Here is a 27,901-nt window from a genome sequence, read left to right on the forward strand (position 1 = left end):
AATTACTTCCTTTATATAAATGTACCAGAAGAAACGAAAAATGTCTATTTAAACTATGACATAATTTTGACGAACTGTGATACTAAAATCTTCACATAACTCACACTGTAAAAATTGTATATGAAAAACAAACATTACTGAACTTAGGTAAAGATTATAACGAAAGTATATCTATTGCACTGCATTTTTACATTTTTATACTCACTTGCACATAGAGTATATTAACTTTGAATGGATAACGGTTGGTTGTACAGGTATAAAGGAATCGAGATAGATATAGACTTCCATATATCAAAATCATCAGGATCGAAAAAAAATTTGATTGAGCAATGTCCGTCCGTCCCTTAACACGATAACTTGAGTAAATTTTGAGGTATCTTGATGAAACTTGGTATGTAGGTTCCTGGGCACTCATCTCAGATCGCTGTTTAAAATGAATGATATCGGACTATAACCACGCCCACTTTTTCGATATCGAAAATTTCGAAAAACCGAAAAAATGCGATAATTCATTACCAAATACGGATAAAGCGATGAAACTTGGTGGGTGGGTTGATCTTATGACGCAGAATAGAAAATTAGTAAAATTTTGGACGGCCCACTTTTAAAAGAAGGTAATTTAAAAGGTTTGCAAGCTGTAATTTGGCAGTCGTTGAAGATATCATGATGAAATTTGGCAGGAACGTTACTACTATTACTATATGTATGCTTAATAAAAATTAGCAAAATCGGAGAACGACCACGCCCACTTAAAAAAAATTTTTTTTAAGTCAAATTAAAAAAAAAATGAATATCTTTACAGTATATACGTAAAGTATGTCAACATTCAACTCCAGTAATGATATGGTGCAACAAAATACAAAAATAAAAGAAAATTTCAAAATGGGCGTGCCTCTGACCTTTTTCATTTAATTTGTCTAGAATACTTTTAATGCCATAAGTCGAATAAAAATTTACCAATCCTTGTGAAATTTGGTAGGGGCATAGACTCTATGACGATAACTGTTTTCTGTGAAAATGGGCGAAATCGGTTGAAGCCACGCCCAGTTTTTATACACAGTCGACCGTCTGTCCTTCCGCTGGGCCGTTAACAAGATAGCTTGGGCCAAAATCGATATATCTTTACTAAACTTAGTTCACTTACTTATCTGAACTCACTTTATCTTGGTGTAAAAAATGGGTGAAATCTGACTATGACCACGCCCACTTTTTCGATATCGAAAATTACGAAAAATGAAAAAAATGCCATAATTCTGTATCAAATATAAAAAAGAGATGAAACATGGTAATTGGGTTGGTTTTTTGACGCAAAATATAACTTTAGAAAAAACTTTTTAAAATGGGTGTGACACCTACAATATTAAGTAAAAGAAAATGAAAAAGTTCTGCAGGGCGAAATCAAAAGCCCTTGGAATCTTGGCAGGAATACTGTTCGTGGTATTACAAATATAAGTAAATTAGCGGTACCCGACAGATGATGTTCTGGTCACCCTGGTCCACATTGTGGTCGATTTGGACGTTTTCAAGATGCCTCCACATATACAACAAAGGGCCACTCCCTTTTTAAACCGTCATTAATAGCTTTAATTTGATACCCATATCGTACAAACACATTCTAGAGTCAACCCTGGTCCACCTTTATGGGGATATCCCGAAAAGGCGTCCACCTATAGAAATAAGGTCCACTCCCTTTTAAAATAGTCTTTAATACCTTCCATTTGATACCCATGTCATACAAACACATTCCAGGGTTACCCTATGTTCATTTTCCTACATGGTGGTTTTCCCTTATTTTGTCTCCAAAGCTCTCAGCTGAAGGCACTCGAACTTAGCCTTTCTTACTTGTTAATCATATGTATGTAATTAGCGAGACTTGCTCATATTGCTTTACACAATGGTTTTCGTTATTGATATTAGAGCAAAATTGCAAAGCTTACAAACGGCGATGGTTACTAGGACATGTTTCTGAATTTCACTTCTTCATCAGCTATCTTCTCGGAAGCTGAGTATTGAACTCGAATCTCCAACATTCATACCAGTGTAAAGGTAGATGCCTTTAAAGACTCAGCCATATGAATGCCCCGCTACTCGCTTTGAAATTGGTCTCTAAGAATTGCCTTTTTTGATGCAATTCCTTTTTTATTCACTATTAGGTGCATACATTCTGTATACTGTTTAATCCTAATTGTGTGGAATATTTTTATTTCTCATACAAATTTTTAAAGTGTTTTTGTTAAAATTTGAATATCAAACTTCAACAAAATTGTGACTTTGTATGAAGGCACATTTTTCGTTTCTTCTGATCCATTCATATGAAGGCAGTATTTAAAAGATGGTGTATCTTCTTTTTGTTTTCTATTTTGTTGCATTATTAAGGTGACCCGAACTATGTGTATGGCTTCATCTTTCTAGCCCAATAAGTGGTTACTTAAAAATCGAACACAACATTCCACAATTATAAATTAACTCTTTAATACCTCTAAATATCCCGTATCTTGTCACATCTAAAAAAACTCTTTTATCCTAAATATTATGACTTGATAGAGCTCAAATTTTCGTTCAAAATTTAAGGTTTATAAGTTATCGAGTTCCTTAAAGCACGAAGGCAAAATTCCCCAGTTCACACAATTCTATATAGCATTGTCATGGGGTTCTAAATGGAATTTTTATACTTAGCGTGCTTTGCACAGACAATATATTAACTTTGATTGTATAACGGTTGGTTTTACATGTATAAATGAATCGAAATAGATATAGACTTCCATATATCAAAATCATCAATATCGAAAAAAAAATTTGATTGAGCAATGTCCGTCCGTCTGTCCGTGCGTCTGTCCGTTAACAAGATAACGTGAGTAAATATTGAGATTTATTCACCAAATTTGGTACACGAGCTTATCTGGACCCAGAATAGATTGGTATTGAAAATGAGCGAAATCGGATTATAAACACGCCAACTTTTTATATATATAATATTTTGGAAAACACAAAAAAACCTGATTATTTAGTAAATAATACACCTAGAATTGGGAAATTTGATGTGTGGACTGATATTCAGACTGTTGAAAAAAAATTGAAAAAAAAAATTTTAAATGGCAGTGGCACCGCCCACTTGTGGTAAAAACAATTTTACAAATATTATTAATCATAAATCAAAAATCGTTAAACCTATCGTAACAAAATTCGGCAGAGAGGTTGCCTTTACTATAAGGAATGCTTTGAAGAAAAATTAACGAAATCGGTTAAGGACCACGCCCACTTTTATATAAAAGATTTTTAAAAGAGTCGTGGACGAATAAAATAAGCTATATCTTTGCAAAAAAGAGCTTTATATCAATGGTATTTCATTTCCCAAGTGGATTTATAACAATAAATAGGAAACATTTCAAATTAAAAAAAATGGGCGTGGCACCGCCCCTTTTATGACTAAGCAATTTTCTATGTTTCAAGAGCCATAACTCGAAGAAAAATTAACAGGTCGTAATAAAATTGTGTACACATGTTTTCTTTATAGCAGAAAATAGTTCTAGTAAAAATGGATGGGATCGGTTAAAGACCACGGCAACTTAGATATAAAACAAGTTTAAAAGGTTGAAAAGGGTCGAAGACTATAATAATAAGATATAACTTAGCAAAAAATAGTTTTGAATCAATGATATTTCACTTATCAAGATTTATTGTAAGAGGAAATGGGAGAAATTTTTTTTAACGGGCGGTGCCACGTGTTATGTAGAAAAGTAATTTATAATGTTCGTTTACACCCGAACTTAGACACCTTTACTTGTTAATTATGTGTATTTTTAAATATCTCCATTCCTGTCCCAGGTACAAAACCCTTTTATCCTAAATATAACAACCTAATAGAATATAAGAAATTTCCAAGTTCGCACAATTTTTTGAATTTTCACAATCCCTGGACCACCTAGCAAAATTTTTTTTCGCCTTTTTGTTTTATTGTCATCGGGTTAAGAAATATATTCTTAGTTTTAGGAATCTAACTCTATAGAAAGTTACTCCAATCGCCTTCGCAATATTACACATTTTGTAAATGGACTTTCTAAATGTCTATCTAGAAAACTCTTTTAACCTAAATATTACAACCTAGCAGAGCTCAAAGTTTTATTCAAAGTATCGGGTCTCCAGGTTTTCGGGAAGTTCTTTAATACTCGAAAGTAGAATTTCCAAGTTAGGAGGGTTTTTTGAATTTTCACAATCCCTGGACTACCTAGGGAGAATTTTTTCCCCTCATGTTGCATTGCGATGTAATTCTAATTTTTGTTCTTGGTGTCAAGAACCTTGCTCTGTGGGAAATTACTCAAATACCGCTCGCAATATTCCAGATTTCGTAAATGGACTTTCTTAATATCTCAAAATATCTGTAAATATTACAATATAAAAGAACCTAAAGTTTCGTTCAAAGTATCAGCTTTCTGAGTTATCGCGAAGTTCCTCAAAACTCGAAGTCAAAATTTCCAAGTTCTGACCCTGGTGACCAGGGTCTCGAGATATAGGCCGACACGTGGATCAGGGTAACACTAGGATGTATATTTAATATGGATATCAAATGAAAACTGTTGCTGGGAGCTTTGAAGTAGTTTTCATTGTGATATTCGATTTAGTCGCATCAACCTGGCAAAACTGATAAATAGGCATGCGAAGCCGAAATAAAGACAAGAATTAATAATACCCACATACCTATTTAGATTTTGCAGGTTCCCTGAACCACCTAGCAAAGTTTTTTTTTCTCTCATGTTAAAAATTGCCATCGTGTTCCAAGTTTCATGGCTCTAGGCCTCCGGCAAGTTACTCAAAAATGGATTACAAGATTCCCCAATTTTGTATGGAACTTGACGGAAAAACATCCAACTAAACTAATACAAAGGAAGTAAAAAGAACAAATAAATAACAAAAAATGCACAAAAAATTAAGTGTAAGTATATGAAATTAAATTAATTGCGTATCATTTTAAAACATTATAATTATCAGCTATAATGTTAGATGAACTCAATGATCTCACCTTAGCAAAACCAATTTTTCGTTTTTCTTTTTTTTGCTACTATGTTTTTCATTTGTTCACCAAAATTGCTGCTTTCTACAGGATACATATAATAATTTTCATTTTTATGCACTTCATTATTATTGGCAGGTAGTAATTACACATTTTTTTAATTACCCCATTACTCATATGAATCATTCTTATTTAGCTATCAATTCAAATATTTTACGATGGACTTTGTTTTGATTGACGTAATGCAGATTGAAAAGGTCATTGGTAAACAAACCAATCAACACTTTCGAAATTTGGTATTTAAAAAACATTTACACAACCCAATTAAAGTGATTAAATTTTTAGTTTATTTTTTCGCTTACTCGAGGAACATAAAAAAATTAAAACAAATACCAATAAAATTTTAAGAACAAATCAAGTACATATAGAATAAATATTATAGGGAAACAGAACATGTAAACAAACATTTAACATTAAACAAATAAATAAACGAAATGAACAGAATGAACTTTAAGCGTATTTATGCATGTATAGATGAACGGCAATGAAATATTTATAATTATTATTCCACTACAAAGATATGTATACAAACAAATATATTCACAAAAATTGGCTTGAAAATCTAGCATTTCTACTTATAGCGAATTTTTTTTTTTTTATTTGTTTTTTTTTTTTTTTGTTAAAATATATTAGTTTTAACTGAAAGCAAGACGAATTCAGTAACATGTGTTGTTATCACAACCGCTGAATGTTTCTTCTTAATTATTTTCCATACAACGCCTTGTACAGCAATATGTCAGTTAATCGAGATCAGTGAACATTTTCTTTTGACTAGACTTTCTTCTGCACGGCGAATTGGTTGAATTCGCTTTGCCATCAACTTATATAAATTCGCAATGATTGCAAGACAACATTAATATTTTTACATTCTTCTATGACACATTAAAACAGAATAATTAGCAAAATTTGAAAAATAAACAAAGTAAACTAAATTAGAAACCAGCGCTGCCTAATAATACACACAAAAAATTATTTTTTTTTTTATTAAAGAAAATTAGAAAGAAAAAAAATTGCCAAATTACCAAAAAAAAAAACTACAAAAAAATTAAAAAAATTATTCAAATTACTTAATAAAAAATTATCAAAAAAACTTGGTTTCTTCTAGAGCTTACTATTTCTCGGGCATGTTCGAGAAGAGGTTTCTAGCGAGTCTCGCCTTCTCGCGAGATTTTCGAAGCTCGAATTAGTCTTAACTTAATCGATTAATTGGCTGTTTTATATAAAGCTCACGATTTCTTCTGTAGCACAAGCCAATATGTGGGCAAAATCACAAGTAAAAACCGCCGAAATGTATAGAATATTGCCAATGCAGCGACTGAATTGAAAGTCGAGAAGATTGCGGGTATTACGAGTAATTCGAGATTCGAGAATCTCGCGAGCCTTACGAGAAATTCGAGATTCGAGAAGATCGCGAGCCTTATGAGTAATTCGAGATTCGAGAATCTCGTGAGGAGCCGTGTTCTTGATGTCTCGTTGAAAAATAAAATATTGCGAACAAAATTATGTGTATAATAAATATTTTTTGAGTTAAATGTCATTGAAGCAATATAATCAACAAAAAAAGTCACAAGTAAAAAAAAAAAACAAGTGTATAAATACTGTCCCTACAGCGATTAAGTAAGAATGTCGAGAAGCTCGCGAGATTTACGAGGACTTCGAGACACGAGAATCTCGCGAGAAGTCGAGTTCTCGATTTCTCGGGTCTCGAAAATCTCGCTTGTGTTCGAGAAGAAATCGTAAGCTCTAGTTTCTTCTATATACATACATATGTTTATACAAAAAAATCAAATTTTAACAATTTTTTCTTACAAATTTTTTTGTAATGTAAAATAAACCAATTTTCTTATACCAAAAGTTTTGTTTTGAATAGGTAAGAAACTTATACTTTTTTTTTAGATTTTTTGTTGTTGTTTTCACTTCAATTAAATTTTTTTAAATTTCGTTTTTGTAACAAAGAGAAATTTTTCGCGTTGCATAAATAGCGTTAAATTAGTGATATATGACAATTTTAATATAAAAACCATATACATTTTGAAATCTTAATAAAAAATATTTGTTTTCATGTATGTAATACTGCTATATTGCTAATAATAACGCTCGCAAGGTGTTTTGAATTCGAAATCAAAACAAGACAGCCTACAAAATTTTTGTGATTATAGCAGCATAAGTGTGAAAAGATAAAATTTTAATTAAGGTACATTCGATTATTGAATACAAAAACCAAAAACATTTAAACAGCAATATTTATTGTTATTATTATTATTATTAGGCCTAGAAGCACAACGACCTTTGTGCAGATCTATTGTGCATTTAAACAGCAATATATCGGCACTCTTATGTTTGTGAGTTTATCTAACCTGCAGTAAAAATATAGGAGTATTACATATATGTTTATTTGTATTTTTTTTTTTTTATTTTTTTTTTTTTATAAATACTGTAGTGAGATCCTTTTTCATTTTTTTTTTTTTTTTTCAATGATATGAAATTTTTCTCGTTGAGCAAACACATTTTAGGCTCTTGATAAAATCTACATTGTAAACTAAAAATGAATTAACTATTAGTAAGTATAACAAAATTGTAAGCACGCATTCTTAACTAAAATTAGTTAAAAATAATAAAAAAAAACCAACAAAAATCTAAATTATGGTATTAATTGAAGTTAAGTGCAAAAACAATCATAAAATATAATTAAAAAAAATTACTAAACTAGAAATACAATTTCATTAGCTTACCCTAGGCACGGTAATGTTTATTAGCCCCCAACATATTTTTTTCAGGCCCCATGGTATCTAGTTTGCGTAACGTGATTGATTTGGTAAATGATTTGGGGTTATTGGTAGTGGTGTTATAAATATTTGTTGGAAAGTTTTTTTTTTTTTATTTTGATAATTATTTGTTTTTGCAATTTTTTCGATTTTAAAATAACAAAATTTTTTTATTTTTTTAATTATAAATTTTTTTGGGTACAATTAAAAAATTTGTAATTTAATTCATGTTTTTAAATTTTTTTGTGATGTTTCAAATTAAAAATAAAATTTTTGAAATTAAAAAAATAAAAAAATGTATGAAAGAATAATTTTGTACGTTTGAAATTTTTTTTTTTTAATTAGAAAAGTATTTTTTGGAAATTTTTATTTAAAAATTTAAAATTAAAAAAATTTTTTTTTTCAAATAAAAATGTTGAGTATTTTTTTGCAATTTAACAAAATTTGTATAGTTGAAATTTAAAAATTGAAGTTTTGCAAAAATTGCACGTTGCCAAGTTAAAAACAATTAATTAAAGAGGAATTTTGCAAATTTTTAAGATACGTTTTTTGAAACAATAAAAAATTACGAAATTTTTTTATATTTAAAAAGTTTTTTATTTTTTAATTAAAATTTTTTTGTTTTCAAATAAAAAATGGAAATATTTTCATGTTTTTAAATTTTTTATTGATCAAAAACATATTTTTTGAAATTAAAAAAAAAAAACAATTAACAAAAATGTATGAAAGGATAATTGTTTAAGATTTTTTAAATTTTTATGATTTAAATTAAAAATATATATATATTTTTGAAATAAATAAGGCATTTTTTGGAAATTTTTATTTTAAAATTACAATTTATTTCCAATAAAAATGTGGAGCATTTTTTGCAATTTAACAAAATTTTCATATTTAAAATTTAAAAATTTAAATTTTTTTCGTAAAAAATATTGCATGTTGTAACATTTTTTCGCGTGCAGTCAAGTTTAATACAATTATTATTTAAAGACGAATTTCGCAAATTTTTTGAAAGGTTATATTTTAGATTATATGTTTAATTATAATAATAATAATTATATTGAATAATTATTCAAGAAGAAATATAAAATAAAATTTTAATTTTTTTTAGTTTTCAACGCATTTTAATGCGGTTAGCATTTAGTTTTGATTGAAAAAATATGTTAAACAATTTTTTAAGTACATTTAATATATTTTTTTATTGTTGGAAATATCGTTTTTCGAAAATAATAACAATAGGGTTTTAAATAGCAGTATATATTAAAAAATAATTTGATACATATATTTTTATATTTCGTAGACAATGATCAACGGTAGCCAAATGTTTATAGGTAAGTAGTTTTTGAAATTTTGTAATTTTTTTTTAATTTTTTTTAGAATTTAAAAAATATTTTTTGGCAAGCATTGATGTTTTATAATCGACGTACACAAAACAAAAAATTCATTTGGCCAAATACGTACGTAAAATGTTCACATTGTTGTTGCAGTTTGCAATTGCGTTGATGATTGATTGATTGATGATGATTGATTGACAACAAATATTCAAATTTTGGTGACAGTGATTATGTAATTTGCATAATTTGCGGTTTTTTATTACATTGTTTGTTTTTTTTTTTTTTGGTGAGAAAGAAATGAAATGAGAAAAAAATTTGGTTTAATAATAAAAAATAGTTAATCATAATCAGTAAAGTGCGTATGAAATAATTTTTTTTTTTTTTTTTTGGAAATATCATTAGTGAGGATTGCAAAATATAATTAAAGAAACAGAAATTTTAATTGAAATTATAAGAAATGTTACTAACAATTACATAAGAAAAATTTTAAATCAATATGTTTTATAAGAAAAAAGTATATGCAAATATTTTGCATAAGTGTATCATATAAAATATAGTGTAAAAGGGTGGTGATTTCATACAGTGTTGAATTATAAACCGAATCATATATTGTATCAAATAATATCAGCATACAGCATACGTCAGTTATTGTGTATTCATATTGTAGGTATGTGAGGGTTTGAAGTAGAAAGATAAAGAAAATCGTTGAAAGTCAAGATAGAAGCATAATTGATTGTTTAAAAAGAGTTTTGAAAGAAGAAGTAAGAAAAATCAAAATATACATATTAGTATCAAATACCTAAATAAATTAGAGAGAAAATATATCATCATATAAAATTTTTTCTTTAAATACTAATTAAATACGAATAAATACCTTTATGTATGTGTAGGTATATAAAAGTTGATGAAGTCACATTTCAAATTTGCTGCAAACTACGAGCTATGTTTTAATAGTGATTTTGAAGTGGTTGTTGTGGTGCGACAAACTTTGAAAGGTGACATTAAAAATGACAAGTGTGCAGTTGTTTTTTGTGCCTGTGTTTCCTGTATTTGACTATGTATTTCACTCTGTTTGCTTTTTTTTTTTTTTTGTTTATTCGTTTGTTGTTTTTGTTTGCATGAATTACTGACTAACACCAGACTACTCTTTTATTGTTCACAATAGCTACTACTATTGTTTTATGATTATCATTTTTTATAGTGAACATTTTGTTATTTGACGTTAGTACACTTAATTAAGCTATTTCTATGTACAGCAATATATTTTATATTTTTATTTGTTTCTAGTAAATATACTTTACTCACATATACTTAGATATAAACCAAGGTAGTTACAAAAAAAAAAAAAGGTTGTATAGCTTATATACATTCGGCTGCGAAAACGATGACAGCAGTGGTAATTTTAATCAAATTTTATTAGTAAAAATTTTGTTAGTTTTATTTCGATAATGTAGGAAAAGCTCTCATGAATTTTTCAACTAAAACTATGCAAACCAATCTATAAGAAGTTTTAGAAGCAATTGGAAAATTCGACAAAATTTTTCAAAAGTTTTGTACTCTTTTATATCATTATTGTGCCAGTATTATCTTTTGAGTTTTTTTGAGTATGCACTTTTGTAGCCCAATCAATTTTAGTCAAACAAAGTAACCGCTACAGGTCCCTCAACATCCGTATATTTTCGACAACTTTATTTCCGAAGGATATTTTAGATTTTCGTCCAAACATTTTTTATATGAAACAAATTCTGAAAAATTGTTTAAAAAAAATTGCCCAAAACTGGTCCTAATTTTGAGACCCCTATAACTTGTTCTTTGCTTGATAAAAATTGGTTTAGCTGCAAATATATACAATTAAAAAAAGTTGTGAAAACCTTAAATAAGAAAATCGAAATTTTCTTAAACATTTCGCGAATTTTTTCGAAACCCTTTTTAAGACTGGTTTGAATAGTTTCAGTTACAAAATTCATGGAAGTTTTTTTCTTAAATTCTCTAAAATAAAAACAGGACAATATCACTGAGGAAATTTCGTTTTCGCTGCTGTGTGTGCCTTTATTCAGAGGCATATAAATATGTATAGAATCAGGATTTTTAATTAAATAACTTATAAAGTATTTTATTAGCTCTACATATATAAAAATCGTAAATTTTTTTGCATGAATTAATCTTTTCAAATTTTCGAAAACAAGAAGTTTGGATAGATTTCAATATTGGTACTTTGTTCTTTATTTTTTTTTAATAAGTTTTATTTATTCGCAACACCTATATATATATCTTAATATATAAAAAACACGTGTCACAACATTTTTGGCCGCGATGGACCCCTAACCTACTGAACCTATTTTGAATTTGTTTTGCACCCCGTGTGTAGTTTGATCTAACTTGAGAGATAGGATAGGTTATATCTCAGTTTATAGTCGCAATATTATTTTATTGTAAATTTTTTTATTTGTTTATACGTGGGTTTCTGAGGGGGCACGCGATTTATAGGTACTATGACATTTTTTTTTAATTCAGGAGAGTTTTTAGTTGTGTAGAGGGTAACTAGGGTCTCAAGATATAGGCCAGTGAATGCCTAGACAGTGTTTATACAATATGGATATCAAATGAAAGCTGTTGATGAGTGCTTTAGTACAGAGTAATATATTATCCCGAGACGGACTGGGTATGGGATTAGGACTAGGACTGGGACTGAGACTCGGAGTGGGACTGGGACTGGGACTGGGACTGGAATAAAATACATACCACAGGCAATAAGGGATGAATGAAGAAGGAGAATGAGAAGAAATTGAGAGAAGAGAAAATAGAGAAGGGGATTGAGAAAGAGATAGAATGAGACGAAGATGGAGATAGATGGAGCGAAAAAGAAGGAGGGCGGAGTGAATAAAAGGATGGGGGGAGGGCAGAGTCAGACGGAAAAAGCTTATTAAAATGTATGCAGATAGGCCAAATTTAGGGCAGGACAACGTCTGCCGGGTCTAGTATATATTGGGGATTTAATTTAAAATAAATTCTTTGGGTTTTAAATATTCATTTTATTTATTTCCCTTGCTTTTTGAGAAATAAATTTTCGAAAATAAATAAATCTTAATGCTAAAAAAAATAAAATTTTTTGTTAACATTTTTAAGACAATTTGATTTTTCTTAAAAAGAAGCAATATTTTGATACATTTTTTTTTAAGAGAAATCAAAAAAATATTAAAAAAGTGGAGAACCACAACATTATTTTTTATTCTAAAACACAAAACTAAATGCTAATATACATTTTTTGATAAAACACAAAAAAAAAACAATATCATTATTAATTTTTTGATAAAAAAAGGTTTTATTATTTATTTTAAATGTTTGTTATCTTTCGCAGTTTTATCGAACACAATGGAGGAGGGTACCTCCGTTTCCCTTGTGCTCTCTATATCATCGAAAATACTATCACTTTACTGCTTTTTATTATATTTCTCCTTCAGATTCCCGCCCTTCCCTTATTCCTCATATTGTCACTCCCTCTCCCTCTCACATAGGGTGAAAGTTTTGTGATGATCGGTTGAGTACTTTGGACGCCTATAGAACACATACACACATCCATTTTTGTTGTTAAAATAATATGTTATTTTCCATATTGTTAGGAAATTAAATTAATGTTACTCAAAGATGTTATTTGGTCTTCTTTTATTTTTTGTATGTAAGTATTAGTATTTCGTTTACAATATAAAACAAAAAAACAAGAACAATATTTTTGATTTGACCTTTTTCCTTTTTAACGAGGAATATAAAAAAGTATCAAAAAATAAAATGAAATTTAGTTCGTTAACAAATAAATTTTTTGATAAAAAATATTAATATTTACATTTAAAAAAATAAATTTTTGATAAAAAAATGTACTTTATTAATTTTTAATCAAAAATATATTTCGCAAATCAAAACCTGGCATTTTTCGAAAATTCTTTTCATTTCATTTAATTTTTTAATTTTAACTCGAAAACATAAATACGTGTTATTATACCTCCGTGGTTCTCAAGAGATCTTGTAAGACTATATAATATTAAATCTAGGCTATACAAACGATTTAAAATATCAGGATCATGCTCCGATTTTTCTACATATTTAGTTGCTAGATCAAACTTTCATCGTCTTAATCAGCAGTGCTATAAATGTTACTTAAATCCGTGTAAGCTTCAATTTTTTAACAACCCGAAACAATTCTTTAGTTTTGTCAATTCTAAGAGAAAAACCTCAGGATTTCCGTCTGCTTTTGCTTATGGATGTAAGAACGTAAGCTCGGATGATGATGTTGCCAACTTATTTGCTGAATACTTTAAGTCGACCTATTCATCTCAACTTTTTCAATCTCTATCCTTACACCTTAAAAAGTTCTAATTGTATTCTAGATCCTGTCTATCTATTTCAATTATGGTGTACAGTAAATATACTAGTTTTGAACTGCTGCAAATGTAAACTATTGACATTTCACAGAGTCAACCCAGCTTTAAAATCCTATATACTAGATGGTGCTCCCTTAGAGCGTATATCTGTAGTATGAGACCTAGGTGTTCTTTTTGATGCGAAACTGAGATTTAACATGCATATTTCATCTATTGTAAACAAGGCATCGGGTGTACTCGGGTTTATTAAAAGACGAGCTAAAGAATTTGATGATACTTATATAACCAAGACCCTTTACACGTCTTTGGTTCGCCCAATACTTGAGTTTTGTTCCTATATTTGGTCCCCGGGGTATAAAAATCATATAGGTTGGATTGAATCGGTACATAAGCAATTTCTAATCTTCCTTCATAACCTGATTATCGGTGAGATAGACTCCACTGACCTTGTAAGCAGACTGAATTTTTCTGTTCCTGCGATAACCACAAGACACTATGTACTCTTTCATTTACCCATTCTACGGCGTAATTTTGCCAAATATAGCCCTCTTCGCAATTGGTGCTCGCGCTATAACGAACTGTACAACTGTATTAGTTTTGAGTATTCGATTGCTGCTATCCGTAAGGAAATACTCTCACGTCTGGAATGATATTTTTAAAGATTTTTAATTAAGATGTCAATTTTATTTCAATATTAATTTTAACTAATTTTTATTTTTGATTTGATTTATGTATTAATTAAAATTTAAGTTAATTAATTTGATTGTTTATTAAGTTTTTACTTTAAATTTTGTTTTTTACGCTTATGTTTTCTTTCCTTGTTATATGTATTGTATCTTATATCCAGTAGTCGACCGCTTTGTGTCTATGTTGACTTTAACAAACAAATAAATAAATAAAAAATTACTTCTATCAATAAAGTTAGTTTGACCCATATACATCTATTCATATCGTAAAAATAATCACATTGCTTAGTACTTGTAACATATAAAAATGTCGTCCCTGTGAAGGTAGGTAAACAAGCTTATTCCTCCGATTTGTTGTGAAAAAGACCTTGTGACGCTGTTACAAAATTCTAAAGATTTATAAAATAAAAAAAGCTATTCCTAGTATTCCTAAGTTTTAAAATCTAAGCAAGATATAATCGAAGCCATACAATCCAGACAAATTTTCCAAAGAATATAATCACATTCAGGCGGCCAAGTTTAATTCTACAAATATGTATATAAACAAGGTTAGGTGGCAACACTACCCAAAAACTATTTCATTGGCAAACAAGTTTTTAAAATCCTTCTAATTTAATTTTTTTTATTGGCATATTAAATTTTTTTTATTTCAAACAGGTAGCAACATTGTACACAACTAATTAAGCGGCATCACGTGAAGTTAAAATGTTGCATATTACTTATAAACAAAATACCGTGCAAATGGGTCATGTGCTTTCTATAATTGTAGTACAAATACCAAAAAAAAAAAAAAGGACGTGTAGCACTCGGGGACTGCCGCGGTAAAGCTGTTGCATATTATCAACTTATGCAATTATAATATTTATGCAACATTTTGTTTTCTTTGATATTAATTCAAGTTTTGTCTTTGATATTAATTCAAGTTAAGCTTTTTAAGCGTGGTGACCGATAAGAAAACAAATCTTTTACTTTTACTGAATGAATGAGAAGTTAATATTTAACTTTCACTTTAACTTTAACTTTATTTTTAACTTTCACTTTAACTTTAACATTCACTTTAACTTTAACTTTAACTTTAACTGTAACTTTAACTTTAAATTTAACTTTAAGTTTAACCTTAACTTTAACTTTGACTTTAACTTTAACTTTAACCTTAACTTTAACTTTAACTTTAACTTTCATTTCAACTTTAACTTTATTTTTAACTTTAACTTTAACTTCCGCTTTAACTTTAACATTGACTTTAACTTTAACTTTAACTTTAACTTTAAATTTAACTTTTACTTTAACTTTAACTTTAACTTCAACTTTAACTTTAACCTTAACTTTAACTTTAACTTTGACTTTAACTTTAACTTTAACTTTAACTTTAACTTTAATTTTAACTTTAACTTTAACCTTAAGTTTAACTTTAACTTTCACTTTAACTTTAACTTTATTTTTAACTTTAACTTTCGCTTTAACTTTAACATTCACTTTAACTTTAACTTTCACTTCAACTTTAACTTTAACTTTAACTTTAACCTTAACCTTAACTTTAACTTTCACTTTAACTTTAACTTTAGTTTTAACTTTAACTTTCGCTTTAACTTTAACATTCACTTTAACTTTAACTTTCACTTTAACTTTAACTTTATTTTTAACTTTAACTTTCGCTTTAACTTTAACATTCACTTTAACTTTAACTTTCACTTCAACTTTAACTTTAACTTTAACCTTAACCTTAACTTTAACTTTCACTTTAACTTTAACTTTAGTTTTAACTTTAACTTTCGCTTTAACTTTAACATTCACTTTAACTTTATGATCCGGGGTGGGCGTGAGCTTAGCACCTGCTAACAAGCCAACCTAATATAAACGCACGCAAGTCATTTTCTGTCAAAAATGTCTCATGCACATACAACTTGTATGAGAGCAACTCAAATTGAATTTGCTGCGTGAAAACCTAACTCGATTTCAAATTTTTGTTCTGCGTGACATTTAGATTTGACGTTTGCACACATGTTTTACATTGTCGCAACGCATGCTTATTTGGGTTTGGGGCAAAAAACGCCGGTTGTTTGCGTGCGCTAAAAAAACGCAGTGCGGTTTTATTAAGGCTCCATTACTGATACTTAGCATAGACTTGACTTGACTTGAGAACTGTCACTTACAGTTCTGTTAAATGAACATTGCATGTTACTGATTACTCAAAACTTAGCAACACTTAACTTGACTTAGAAGTCTGTTGAATTTTGATTTTCTATGTAAGTTCTAAGTGACGTTTATATTTTGAGATGCCATTCGTTTGTTTCCATTTCATTTTGACATTTTGTCATACAAATTGACATTTATTGATTATGATGCCAGATTGTATGCGCTAAGTATCAGTAATGGAGCCTTTAGGTTGGCTTGTAAGCGACCATATATATATACGATAAGCGATAGCACAATGGCTACTTCGTAAAAATCAACGACAGCTCTTTTAGTTTGATTTCCATGGTCGTACGGTGAGGAAGTGTTGCACGCGCGCTTAAAACAGAGTACCAAAGAGTGCGTATGACACGTGTTCACCGTTCAAGCATTGAAATCAAACTAAATAAATAATTGATTTTGCTTTCGTGCTCGCTGCGCGTTCGTGTTTACTAACACATTCTCAATTTGGTAACCGTGTAAATGTAGTGACGCCCACCGCTGTTTATGATAGAGATCCAATTTTATGTATTTGGCCTGTTGCTAACACCGAACCTTTACGAACCTTTTCGGATCTTTTTTGACAAATATCCGTTACGGGTTTTTTTGATTTAGTCGCCAAGCCCGCGATAAAATCTATGCAATATCTTAATAATAGTATGGTTAAGTAGCAACACTAAGTGGCTCAGAAATATTTGTACAGAAATGCGACTTAAAATATTTTTCGTTTGAAATCTATATTGGCCTATTAAATAATGTTTTTTTTTTTATTTCATATATGATGAATTTCATATCAAATCCAATATGCGTTGAACCCGACCCCCTCAGAATTTGATGAAATTTTGCATGGGGTTACATCTTACCCACCCAAACACAACCTCATTTTTAGAAATTGCATTTTCGAAAAATTGTGGGCGTGGAAGGGTATCGAAATATCCGAAAATATTAGAAAAATGACGATAATAGGTACTTTTAAAGTGTGATTACTACGGAATGGCTTTACCGATTTCAAATAACTTCATACCGTTAGAAAGGTATTGAAATAAGCTTTCAAAAAAATACACTGTAAAAATTTTTAGTACACTGAAAAAAAAAATTATATTTTAATAAAATTTAAAACTGAAAAAACACTTCAAAGATCAAGCGATTTTGAAAAATAAAATTTTATTTTAGAACGGTCTATTTAATATATATAACATATCTGAAAACTAAAATGGCGTTTTTTTTTTTTTTAATTTTTTTAAGTAAATGCATCTCTTGGTTACTTTCTCATATTTGGATATCACGCGTAAATTAATCAACCAATTTGAAAAATTTGTATACCGTTAGAAATGTATTAAAATCACCTTTTAAAACATATACTGTAAAGATTCTATATTACACTGAAAGAAAAAAAAATTTTTAATTTTTTTCTAAATTTTTTTTTTCAAACTGGGAAAACACTTCAAAGACCAAGCGATTAAAAAAAAAAATTTTTTTGAAAGGTAGATTTAATATATATAACATATCTGAAAATTAGAAGGGTGTTTTTTTTTTCTTTTTTTTTTAATTTATTTAAGTAAATACATATCTTGGTTACTTTCTGATATTTTGATATCACGCGTAAACTAAGCAACTGATTTCAAAAATTTTTATACCGTTAGAAAGGTATTAAAATCACCTTTGAAAAAATACACTGTAAACAATTTTTATTCCAGTGGGGTGCACCTCAGCTAACATCAAAACAACGGCTCGAATACTTCACGTACAAGGAAAAGGTCGGCGGCTAAATGTACTTGAGAATATGGAGATATACAAGTTAAAAACATTTGACGGCAGGATAATAAACGAACAAACCAACACTATCTCTGACGAAATATTTGAACCCTTAAAACTAGTTTACAAAAAACAGCACAAGCCAGAAGGTGCAGCAACCAAACACGTAACAATGAACAAACAAAAACGAAAAATTTACCAAACGGCAAAAATCACCGATTTCTACCTACCTCAACCTACCGCTTAGCTAACAAGCGGTATGTCTAGAAACAACCCTTGGAAAAGGTAACAATTCGGACGTATCAATACCGCGCACACACACACGCATATTAACGTTACCTACCACGGACACATAGATTGACATTACCTGCCACAGCACCCATGGACTATAAAAAACAACACAACGGATAGACACAGACCAGAACGAAACTAGGCATTGATAGGCTATCAAGAAAATGTTCCTCTCAACTTCGAAACATTAGCTTAAACGAAGCAGCGCTGATATCTGAGCATTTTCCAGCAGTCTCCGACATTCATCGTTGCCGTATTTGCGAAAGTTGTCGCTTTAAACTTAAGGATACTATCAAGATTGCTGATAATCAGCGTTCTACTGAAACGGAAAGTGAAGAGGCACAAGAAATCTTGACTAGCGGTGAATTGTATCAAGAATATAAGGAAGTTCCAACATGCAGCAGCTATACTAAATCACTCGAACGCAACGAACTCGTCGACAATATAAATAAGCATGTTATTCCTCATCTTGGAAGCCATCCATCGCCAATGAAGCGAAAATATTTAGAAAGGGATTCATACTGCAAAAAAAACACAGCAAATTGCGCAAAGTATTTCGGATTCACTTGGAGGTGGTTCACTGTCAACTTTATCAGAAGACCTAAAGAAGATCAAAGCTTACTACGAACAAATTTTGGAGAACATGAAATATCAAATCGAAAACTGCTCAAATAATTTGGATAAGCAAATAATATTATCTCTATTACCAAACACCATGACATCTAAGGAAATTAAAGACATTTTTGGGCATGATTTATCTTACGAATTGATAAAAATTAGCAAAGATATACAAAAAAATAAAACAAAGTTTTCGGACGTGAAACGCTCTAGCATGGACAGGCGTAGTTTACCTGAACAAACTAGTAAGAAAGCAAATATTCCGAAAGTCAGCAGTATGAGCCGCGCAAAGTTGTATATTAAATCTAAATAAATAAAAATAAAAAATTAACTTTATCAAGTGTATGTCTATTTATTGTGCGTGTCTGAAAAATTTGATAATACGATTCTTGTTCGAATCTATTAGAATACTTAGTCATAGTATCTGTATCTGTATAACTTCCAAAGTATAGCTAGGTACCATTTTTGTCACACAATAATAGCAAAATAAAAAAAGTTAACAAGAGATGGTTTTACTTATACATTTTTTTAAAAGAAATAAAAAACACCATTCTAGTTTTTATATTAAATCGACCTTTCTAAAAAAAATTTTTTTTTTAATCGCTTGGTCTTTGAAGTGTTTTCCCAGTTTGAAAAAAAAAAATGTAGAAAAAAATTAAAAAAACAATTTTTTTTCAGTGTAATATAGAATCTTTACAGTATATGTTTTCAAAGGTGATTTTAATACCTTTCTAACGGTATAAAAATTTTTGAAATCGGTTGATTAGTTTACGCGTGATTTCAAAATATCAGAAAGTAACCAAGAGATGCATTTACTTAAATAAATGAAAAAAAAAAACACCCTTCTAGTTTTCAGATATGTTATATATATTAAATCTACCATTCAAAAAAAAATTTTTTTTTAATCGCTTGGTCTTTGAAGTGTTTTCCCAGTTTGAAAAAAAAAAATTTAGAAAAAAATTAAAAATTTTTTTTCTTTCAGTGTAATATAGAATCTTTACAGTATATGTTTTCAAAGGTGATTTTAATACCTTTCTAACGGTATAAAAATTTTTCAAATTGGTTGATAAATTTACGCGTGATATCAAAATATGAGAAAGTAACCAAGAGATGCATTTACTTAAAAAAATTAAAAAAAAAAAAACCCATTTTAGTTTTCAGATATGTTATATATATTAAATAGACCTTTCTAAAATAAAATTTTATTTTTCAAAATCGCTTGATCTTTGAAGTGTTTTTTCAGTTTTAAATGTTATTAAAAAAAATTTTTTTTTCAGTGTACTAAATTTTTACAAAGTATTTGAAAGCTTATTTCAATACCTTTCTAATGGTATGAAGATCTTTGAAATCCGTAAAGCCATTCCGTAGTAATCACAGTTTAAAAGTACCTATTATCGTCATTTTTCTAATATTTTCGGATATTTCGATACCTTGCCACGCCCACAATTTTTCAAAAATGCAATTTCTAAAAATGAGGTTGTGTTTGGGTGGGTAAGATGTAACCCCATGCAAAATTTCATCAAATTCTGAGGGGGTCGGGTTCAAAATGTACGTTTTTTTCAGCCTTTTATATGAAGTTCATCATATGTGGCAACATTGTAAAAACATGCTAACCAACAACACCTAAATACAAAATATTTGAGTATAGCGTGTAACCTGCAAAGAAAACTTTCATTTGAATAGATTAAGTCGTTTTTAAGGTAGAAGTGGATACGCAAGGAAGTAGAGATGGGAAAGGGGTAAATACCCAAATGGCAAATACCCGGTAAATTGGTTATATATGGTAAAAAGGGTTAATACCCAAATATTTACCCAAAATAAGGGTAAAAATAATATTTTGGAAAATATGGGAAACAAACATACAAATTCAATCCCAAATGTACTCAATTTGTGCTATACTGCGGGGTAGTTATCCATTACGCTATCGGTTGAATTAGTTTTAATCTGTAATCCAGCGTTTTTCAAAAATATTTAGCCAATAATGTATGTCGTTGCAAAAATTTAAGTTTACCCAGTAAACATCTTAAGCCAAAATAGAGTCGGAAAAATATCTAAATTGGAGCGTTATAGTCGCTATGAGCTCTTTTGGGAGGCCGAAACCAATGTATTGCCCTTCTTGCAATGGTCGTCCTATATGAGCCTATTAATATATATCATTTGAGCCTAAAAAAGAGTCCGAAATGTGTCTTGAAAGGCTTTTAAACAGCTCATATTATACTCTACTGGAACCCTCCGGCGTCATTTTTAACTCTAATAAACTCTGATTATCTGACACCTATATGGCCTATTTATTAGGCATTGTCAGCGCTTATTGGGGACATATATAGTTCGACATACCAGGACAGTGTGTGGCAGCCTTGCGGCTACGTTAAAAATGTCGAGACGCGTCCATGAGCGGAAAAACGTCGATGCTTATACAAAAAAAGAATAGCAAGGGTAACAATAATGTACAAATGTAATTCATTTTATATTAAAATGAAAAACTGTTGTAACAAAGTTTCAATATTTGTTCTAAACTCGCTTTGACAAACATAAATATTTGATAAATGATAATTTTTTGCATGCTAGGTTAGGAGCTTTTAGTCCGTTAAATAAAAGCAAACATTTAAATCCTACGCGTTTCGAGGCTTTGCTTACATTGCCCACTTATTTTGGACTCGTTTCGGATTGCTAAACTATGAGCATCGTGAGCATGTTTGAGGGGTAGCTTTGTTTGCGTAACTAATTGTACCCTATATACATTTCCGAAGCGCTTACAGTTCTGTATAGGAGTTCAATATAGGTCCGAAATACGTGAAAAATTACGGCCTCAAAAATGCTATCACCTAAGAGTCTTTTATGGCTCCAATTTGATGAATTTATGAACAAACGAAAAATATTAAAATCAGTAAACTAGGCGGCTCCAGAATAAAAACTCAAAAATTTTTCTGCGACAATTTGTTCTAAATAAATAATTAATTCAACTAATACATGGGAGAGTTATCGCAACAATTATCTCATCATCATGGGAGAGTTATCACAACAATTATCTCTCCTATGTTTTCCGCTTGGGATATGTATCAAAAATTCTTCCTAAAAGCCCTGAAGTAGTGTAATTAAAGAACTCAAAATTAGCAATATATGAGGCCAATAAGGCTCATATATGATATCGGAGGCAGGCCTGTATAAGACTTATGTTAGAGGCAAAATATGAGCGTGCTAGAAGACATATATAGCATTCGCTTCAAGCTCCTAAATTAGTTCATAACGAGTGCAAACGATCCAAAGTTTGGACTCCTTTCAGACTAATTGTTGACTCCGATTGTTTGCTAGGTTGTTTGTTCAAAAACCAAAACGAAATTTTTTTAATTTCAAATGACGCATAACTTTAATTGCTGAATTGTAATTTCAAGCAGCACGGTTCAAATGATTTTTAATAACCAAAAAAGATACAAAAAAGGAATATTTCGGGTATTTTCCTGGTATTTAGCCCTAAAACTGGTAAATACCCGGTACAATCCCAACTCTACATATAAGTATATATATTGAAATATGACACAAAGTTTTTTTTTATATCAAAGAGGTGACAACTGTTTAAAGATACCACCAGTAGCAGCACCTTGATAAAAATTTATTTATTGTAACACACTATCCAAATTTCACAAAAATAGATTAGTGTTTTTTCCTATATAGAACTGGATATACCAATATACAAATATAAGCTGTTATAAAGTTAGTAGATCAAATCAGTGTTATCGCCTTCAAATGAACGATGCCTCATTACTTAAATGAAGCGGTTATCAAAGCAATGAAGTGTGCAACGAAAGGATAATGTAACAGTATTCGCCTCAAAAAGTTTTTGCATACAAACATACGCAATCTTCAGCCTGCGCACAGTGTTAAAAGATTTTTTATCAATGCTTTAGTATCATGATGCAATTTTACTCATACATTTACAAGCGTTGGTGCATGCGAAAACTGGTGCTACCAATAAAGAAAAAAAAATTTTGCTTTTGAAGACAAAGCGCCGCAGTGCCACATACATATGTAACTAAAAATGTACTTTCAAGTGCACTTTAGCACTTAGGATAAGCGAATGAATGAACGCGTGCGCATAGGTACGGACATATTTGCTGTATGTTGTATGGTATTTGGATGTATGGCTGTGTCTATGAGTGTATGTGTGTCAAAACTAGCGACAAAAACTGTACACTTAAACTGAAGATGGACGTTATATAACACGCTCGAGGAAAATGCACTGTAATTCGTTTAGGAGTGTAGAAAATCCACCCCTCCTTTCAGACACACATCCACAAACACGTAGGAATAGGCCTTCAGACCCCAGCGGTTTAGGGGGTTAGAATACACCCGCGGTAGCTATGCCTGTCGTAAGAGGCGACTAAAATACCAAATCGATTCAAGGGGTTGTGTAGCGCAACCCTTTCAGGTTGCCAGCGCAATATATAGCTTCTCCAAACCCAATTGTCAACCTCACTTATCCGTGGCGAATCCTGTTTCATTAAGAGTCGAAGCTCTGCCGACCCCGAACTCCGCATGGATCTAGGGGGTGGGAGGGCGATATGGCCTAGAAGGTCGCATGTGGTCGTAACAAATCGTTCCCGAGAGGGTCGGGCTTGGTACCGGAGCGTACCGGATCTGCATCCGGCAAAGGACCATCTACATCGAAAACACTCACCCAAATCCTTCGACGAGTGTCCTTATCGCTACAATAACAACAACAACAGACCTTCATCTATTGGCTGATACCCAAATTTTCATACTTCAATTAATTTTAAAAATAAATTTACGTGTCAGCCTTGGAAAAACACCTTAATTAGCAAAGCTTGACTAAAATATATTAGAATGTAGCAAGTTTTCCACACCTGCATATATAAAACATAAATTAATGTGTTAAGTCGCTTTTAGATAGTAGCGCATATCCACAGATATAAATGCACCAAGTTAGGTGGTAACACTTGCTTCAAATATTTGTGTTGAAAAAAGCTGCTAAATATGTACCTTTCGTTTGGCACCCTTACTGCCATATCTCCTATTAGTTACTACAAATGCCAAATAGACGACATGTAAAAACATCCTATGTAGTAAGACCTTGTTAGAAACCTTAGTTTTAATCATAGATAAATCACGGCACCCGATCTTCCAAAAGTAAGACCAACCGCATAAGACTGGCACCGGGCGAATAACCTTTTTTAAAGAAAACAGTAAAATGGACAGTGCAATACTTTGAGAAATACAAATAGATGAGCTACTTCGTACGAGAGCCGTTAAAACCAATGCGGAGAAAAGCGCAGTACAGTCAACAGGTGGGGGTGTCACCAAAGGGGGTTCTTCTTATTCCTTTTGTGGAGCCTAGTAGTGGATGAACTCCTGCAAATTTTGTCAGATAATAGTATTAAATGTCAAGGTTATTCGGTTGACATTGCAATTTTTGCAAGAGGTAAATTTTGGACCACATTGTGTGATATCATATCATATATGTAGATAGCAGTTGATATAACAAAAAGATGATGCGGCAGTATCGGACTCATCGACTCATCTAAGAAGGCTATGGTCTACAAAAAGTAGGACTTTCCTAGGAAAAATAGCCATAAGTGGTGATAATTATATGTCAACTATGGCGACGAAGCCCATAATGGTGTACAAACGTCTAACGTGAAAAGCATGTCCTCAGTTGGATGTTTACCATAATAGAAAAAACCTATTATTACATATGCCTCGGTAGCCTGGGTATCGAGATCAACTCGATTAACAACGATATAAACGCTGAAAATATCATTATATGCATTCCAGAGGCCAGAGTTGAAGGCTATGCTCGATCTTGACGCGCTACACGTAGCGATGGAGCAGTAGGTCAAACGAGCCTTCCTGAATACCGCAAAAGAGAGCTTGGGAAAAAGAAAGGTTAGTTTATTCCATAACATAAAGGAATTGAGAGTGAAGATCTCAATCATTTAACTTTCGAAGGATGACACCCTCGAATAGGGAATATTTTAGAGCGATATAAAGTAGAATTGGGAGACAAGATAACATGGAATGCAGCCAGAGTTGAGGGCTGTCACCATCCATACAAGATCGAAGAAGCAGTAAATGTAGAACCCATATATTGCAGAAGAAGAGGAAGAGAACATTGCACTCAACAGTTACATGCACCGAGCGGTGCTTATCGGTACTCAACACTTATCTAACTACCTGTTCAACGGATAAATTCGCAATGATCAGCGACCCACTGATGTCATTAAGACCTCTGGTAACGCTCAACCAAGTGTAAACTATTTTGTCTTTTCCTAAAATACCGAATATGTGGCTAACTTTTCCATTTGTTTTTCTCATGTATGCAGCCGCAGTCATTTTCCTGGTTATGTGCTGGCAGCATTCCTAACGGGCAACATTGAGAAAAGAGCGAAAATTTATGACTTTTGCGTTTTCCTGTTATATGATTCAATATTTTTATGAAGCAATAAAAAACAGAATTCAATTCATTTTTACCAAATTCACATGCAGTTGATTAAGATTTGGCTTAAAATTATGTTGTATGCCATACTTGAGAGTGGTAAAATATTAAGCCCATAAAACCACATACTGGATGTATAAGTCTCATGAATACGCATTTTATAGTCAGGAAGTGATGCATTTCAGCAAAGATTGCAGTATTTCTGGCAGGATGGTTACAGAACATACCCAAGCGATGTGTGATGATAAAAAACGTTAAGACATAAAAAGTGTTGCTTATAAAGTTCGCCTGTATTTAGGCACACAAAAGCACATCTTATCTATACAATCTCACTTCCTTACTCTCTTTTGTTACCCTTGCAGTATTCGAAATCAAATTTAATAATATACTTATCACTAGAATTTCGAGATCGAGTTTAAAAGCGGTTATAATTTAACTTAAAGGAGCTTTTTCCACGAAGCACTAATTCAGGCTAACGAATTTTTTATTATACTCAGCGTGCTTTGCACACGGGGTATATTAACTTTGGTAACGTAACGGTTGATCGTAACGGCATAAAAGAATCGAGCTAAATATAGACTTCCATAATTCAAAATGGTCAGGATGAAAAAAGGAATCGATTAGCCATTTCCGTCCGTCCGTCTGTCTGCGCACACGATAACTTGAGTAAATATTGAGATATCTTATTGAGATTTGGTATATGGGTTCCTTGGCACTCATATTGACCGGCCAGTTCAACCTAACCTAACCTCGGCACTCATCAGCTATCGTTCTTTAAAATGAGCAAAATCGGATGATACCTACACCCACGTTTTACATATATAACATTTTGGAAAACACAAAAAACCTGATTACTTGGTAAATAATAAACCTAGAATGTTGAAATTTGTTGTGTGGACTGATATTGAGATTATTGATACAAATTTAAAAAAATTTTAAAAAATGGGCGTAGCACCGCCCACTTGTGTAAAATCAATTTTAGAAATATTATCAAGCATAAATCAAAAGCCGTACGTACATTTTTGCTAACCTGAAAAGTCAGCAAGTAAAATTTCGTAGAGATCGAGCCTTAAACACGCCCACAAAAATAAAAATGTTTTGGGAAAAAGTGGATAATGCAATCTTTCAAAACGAAGTCTCATTCACCTTCTTATTCGGCTTCAATATGCATGCTACTAACGTTTATCTTGCCCTCGATTGCAAATAAAACATGAATTAGTAGACTAAACTACACTAAGGAAAAACAATATTGTCACAACGAAATCGGACAAAGGAAACACCACTATGCTAATCGAAAAAGAGAAATATATATCCAAACCGAAGATCTCATAGAGTAAATGAAATGTCGTAGAATGAGAGAGGATCCCACAGATGAATACCAAAAACAAATGAAAGTTGCTATAAAAAATGCAACAAATATAGTGGATTCTAACATGGCACGTAGATTGGTCCAAATGAACCCTTCGGCTCCTCCACTGATTGCGCTACCAAAACTCCACAAGCCGGACACGCCAATGAGGCCCGTCATTAATTTTAAATCGGCACCATGTTACAAACTGTCCAAATATTTAAAAACGATATTGAAAGATACTCTGTAGCTAAGGAACGAATACGCAACAGCTAACACAACAGAACTAATAGAGAGACTTGAGACCGTAGAGCTAACAAAGAACAGCAAATTGGTATCTTTTGACATAAAAGATTTATACCAATTAATACCACTATCGGAGACTTTGGACATAGTTAGCTCAACAATTGTTCATAATACAAAAAACAAAGTGAAAAGTATGCAAATCACAAATGCTCTAAGAACCACTTTACGTCAAAACTATTTTCAATTCAACAATAAAATATATAGACAAACAAACGGTCTTGAAATGGAAAGCCCCACATTAGCAATTCTTATGGAAGTATTCATGCAAAATCTGGAAGAAAAGTATATACAGGAGCTGAAGTCCATATTAAAAAAAAAAAAAATAAATGTAAGGCGCGATAACCTCCGAAGAGATCTAAGGCCGAGCTTCTCTTCCAATTTGCGTCGTGCTCCTCTTGATTTTCCCTACAAATTGGCCGGACGGGACCTACATGTTTTATGCCGACTCCGAACGGCATCTGCAAAGCAGATGAGTTTTCACTGAGAGCTTTTCATGGCAGAAATACACCCGGAGTGCTTGCCAAACACTGCCGAGGGGCGACCCCGCTTAGAAAAATTTTCTTCTAATTGAAAAATCTTATTTCTAAAATTTTGATGTTGCTCTGCCCGGGAGTTGAACCCAGGGCATACGGTGTGATAGGCGGAGCACGCTACCATCACACCACGGTGGCCGCCAAGTCTATATTAGGCGTGTCATTTTATGCTGGATACGTGGATGACATAATATGCCTTTT

General features: G+C 31.2%; 1 protein-coding gene across 26 annotated transcripts in view; it reads right to left on the minus strand.

Moving 5' to 3' along the window:
* The window catches only part of Trpm (transient receptor potential cation channel, subfamily M), a 793,755-nt gene that overhangs the window by 267,588 nt on the left and 498,266 nt on the right, over window positions 1-27,901 (minus strand). For 15 of the 26 annotated variants that reach the window (XM_067775779.1, XM_067775781.1, XM_067775778.1 and 12 more), the window contains one exon: window positions 7,801-7,857. The exons of the other annotated variants lie outside the window; for them this stretch is intronic. In XM_067775779.1, the coding sequence (XP_067631880.1) occupies window positions 7,801-7,857 (57 nt within the window). The remainder of the gene's footprint in view (window positions 1-7,800; window positions 7,858-27,901) is intronic. 26 annotated transcript variants of the gene reach the window in all.

This window comes from Eurosta solidaginis, chromosome 3, assembly GCF_040869045.1.
Source record: "Eurosta solidaginis isolate ZX-2024a chromosome 3, ASM4086904v1, whole genome shotgun sequence".
NCBI lineage: Eukaryota > Metazoa > Arthropoda > Insecta > Diptera > Tephritidae > Eurosta > Eurosta solidaginis.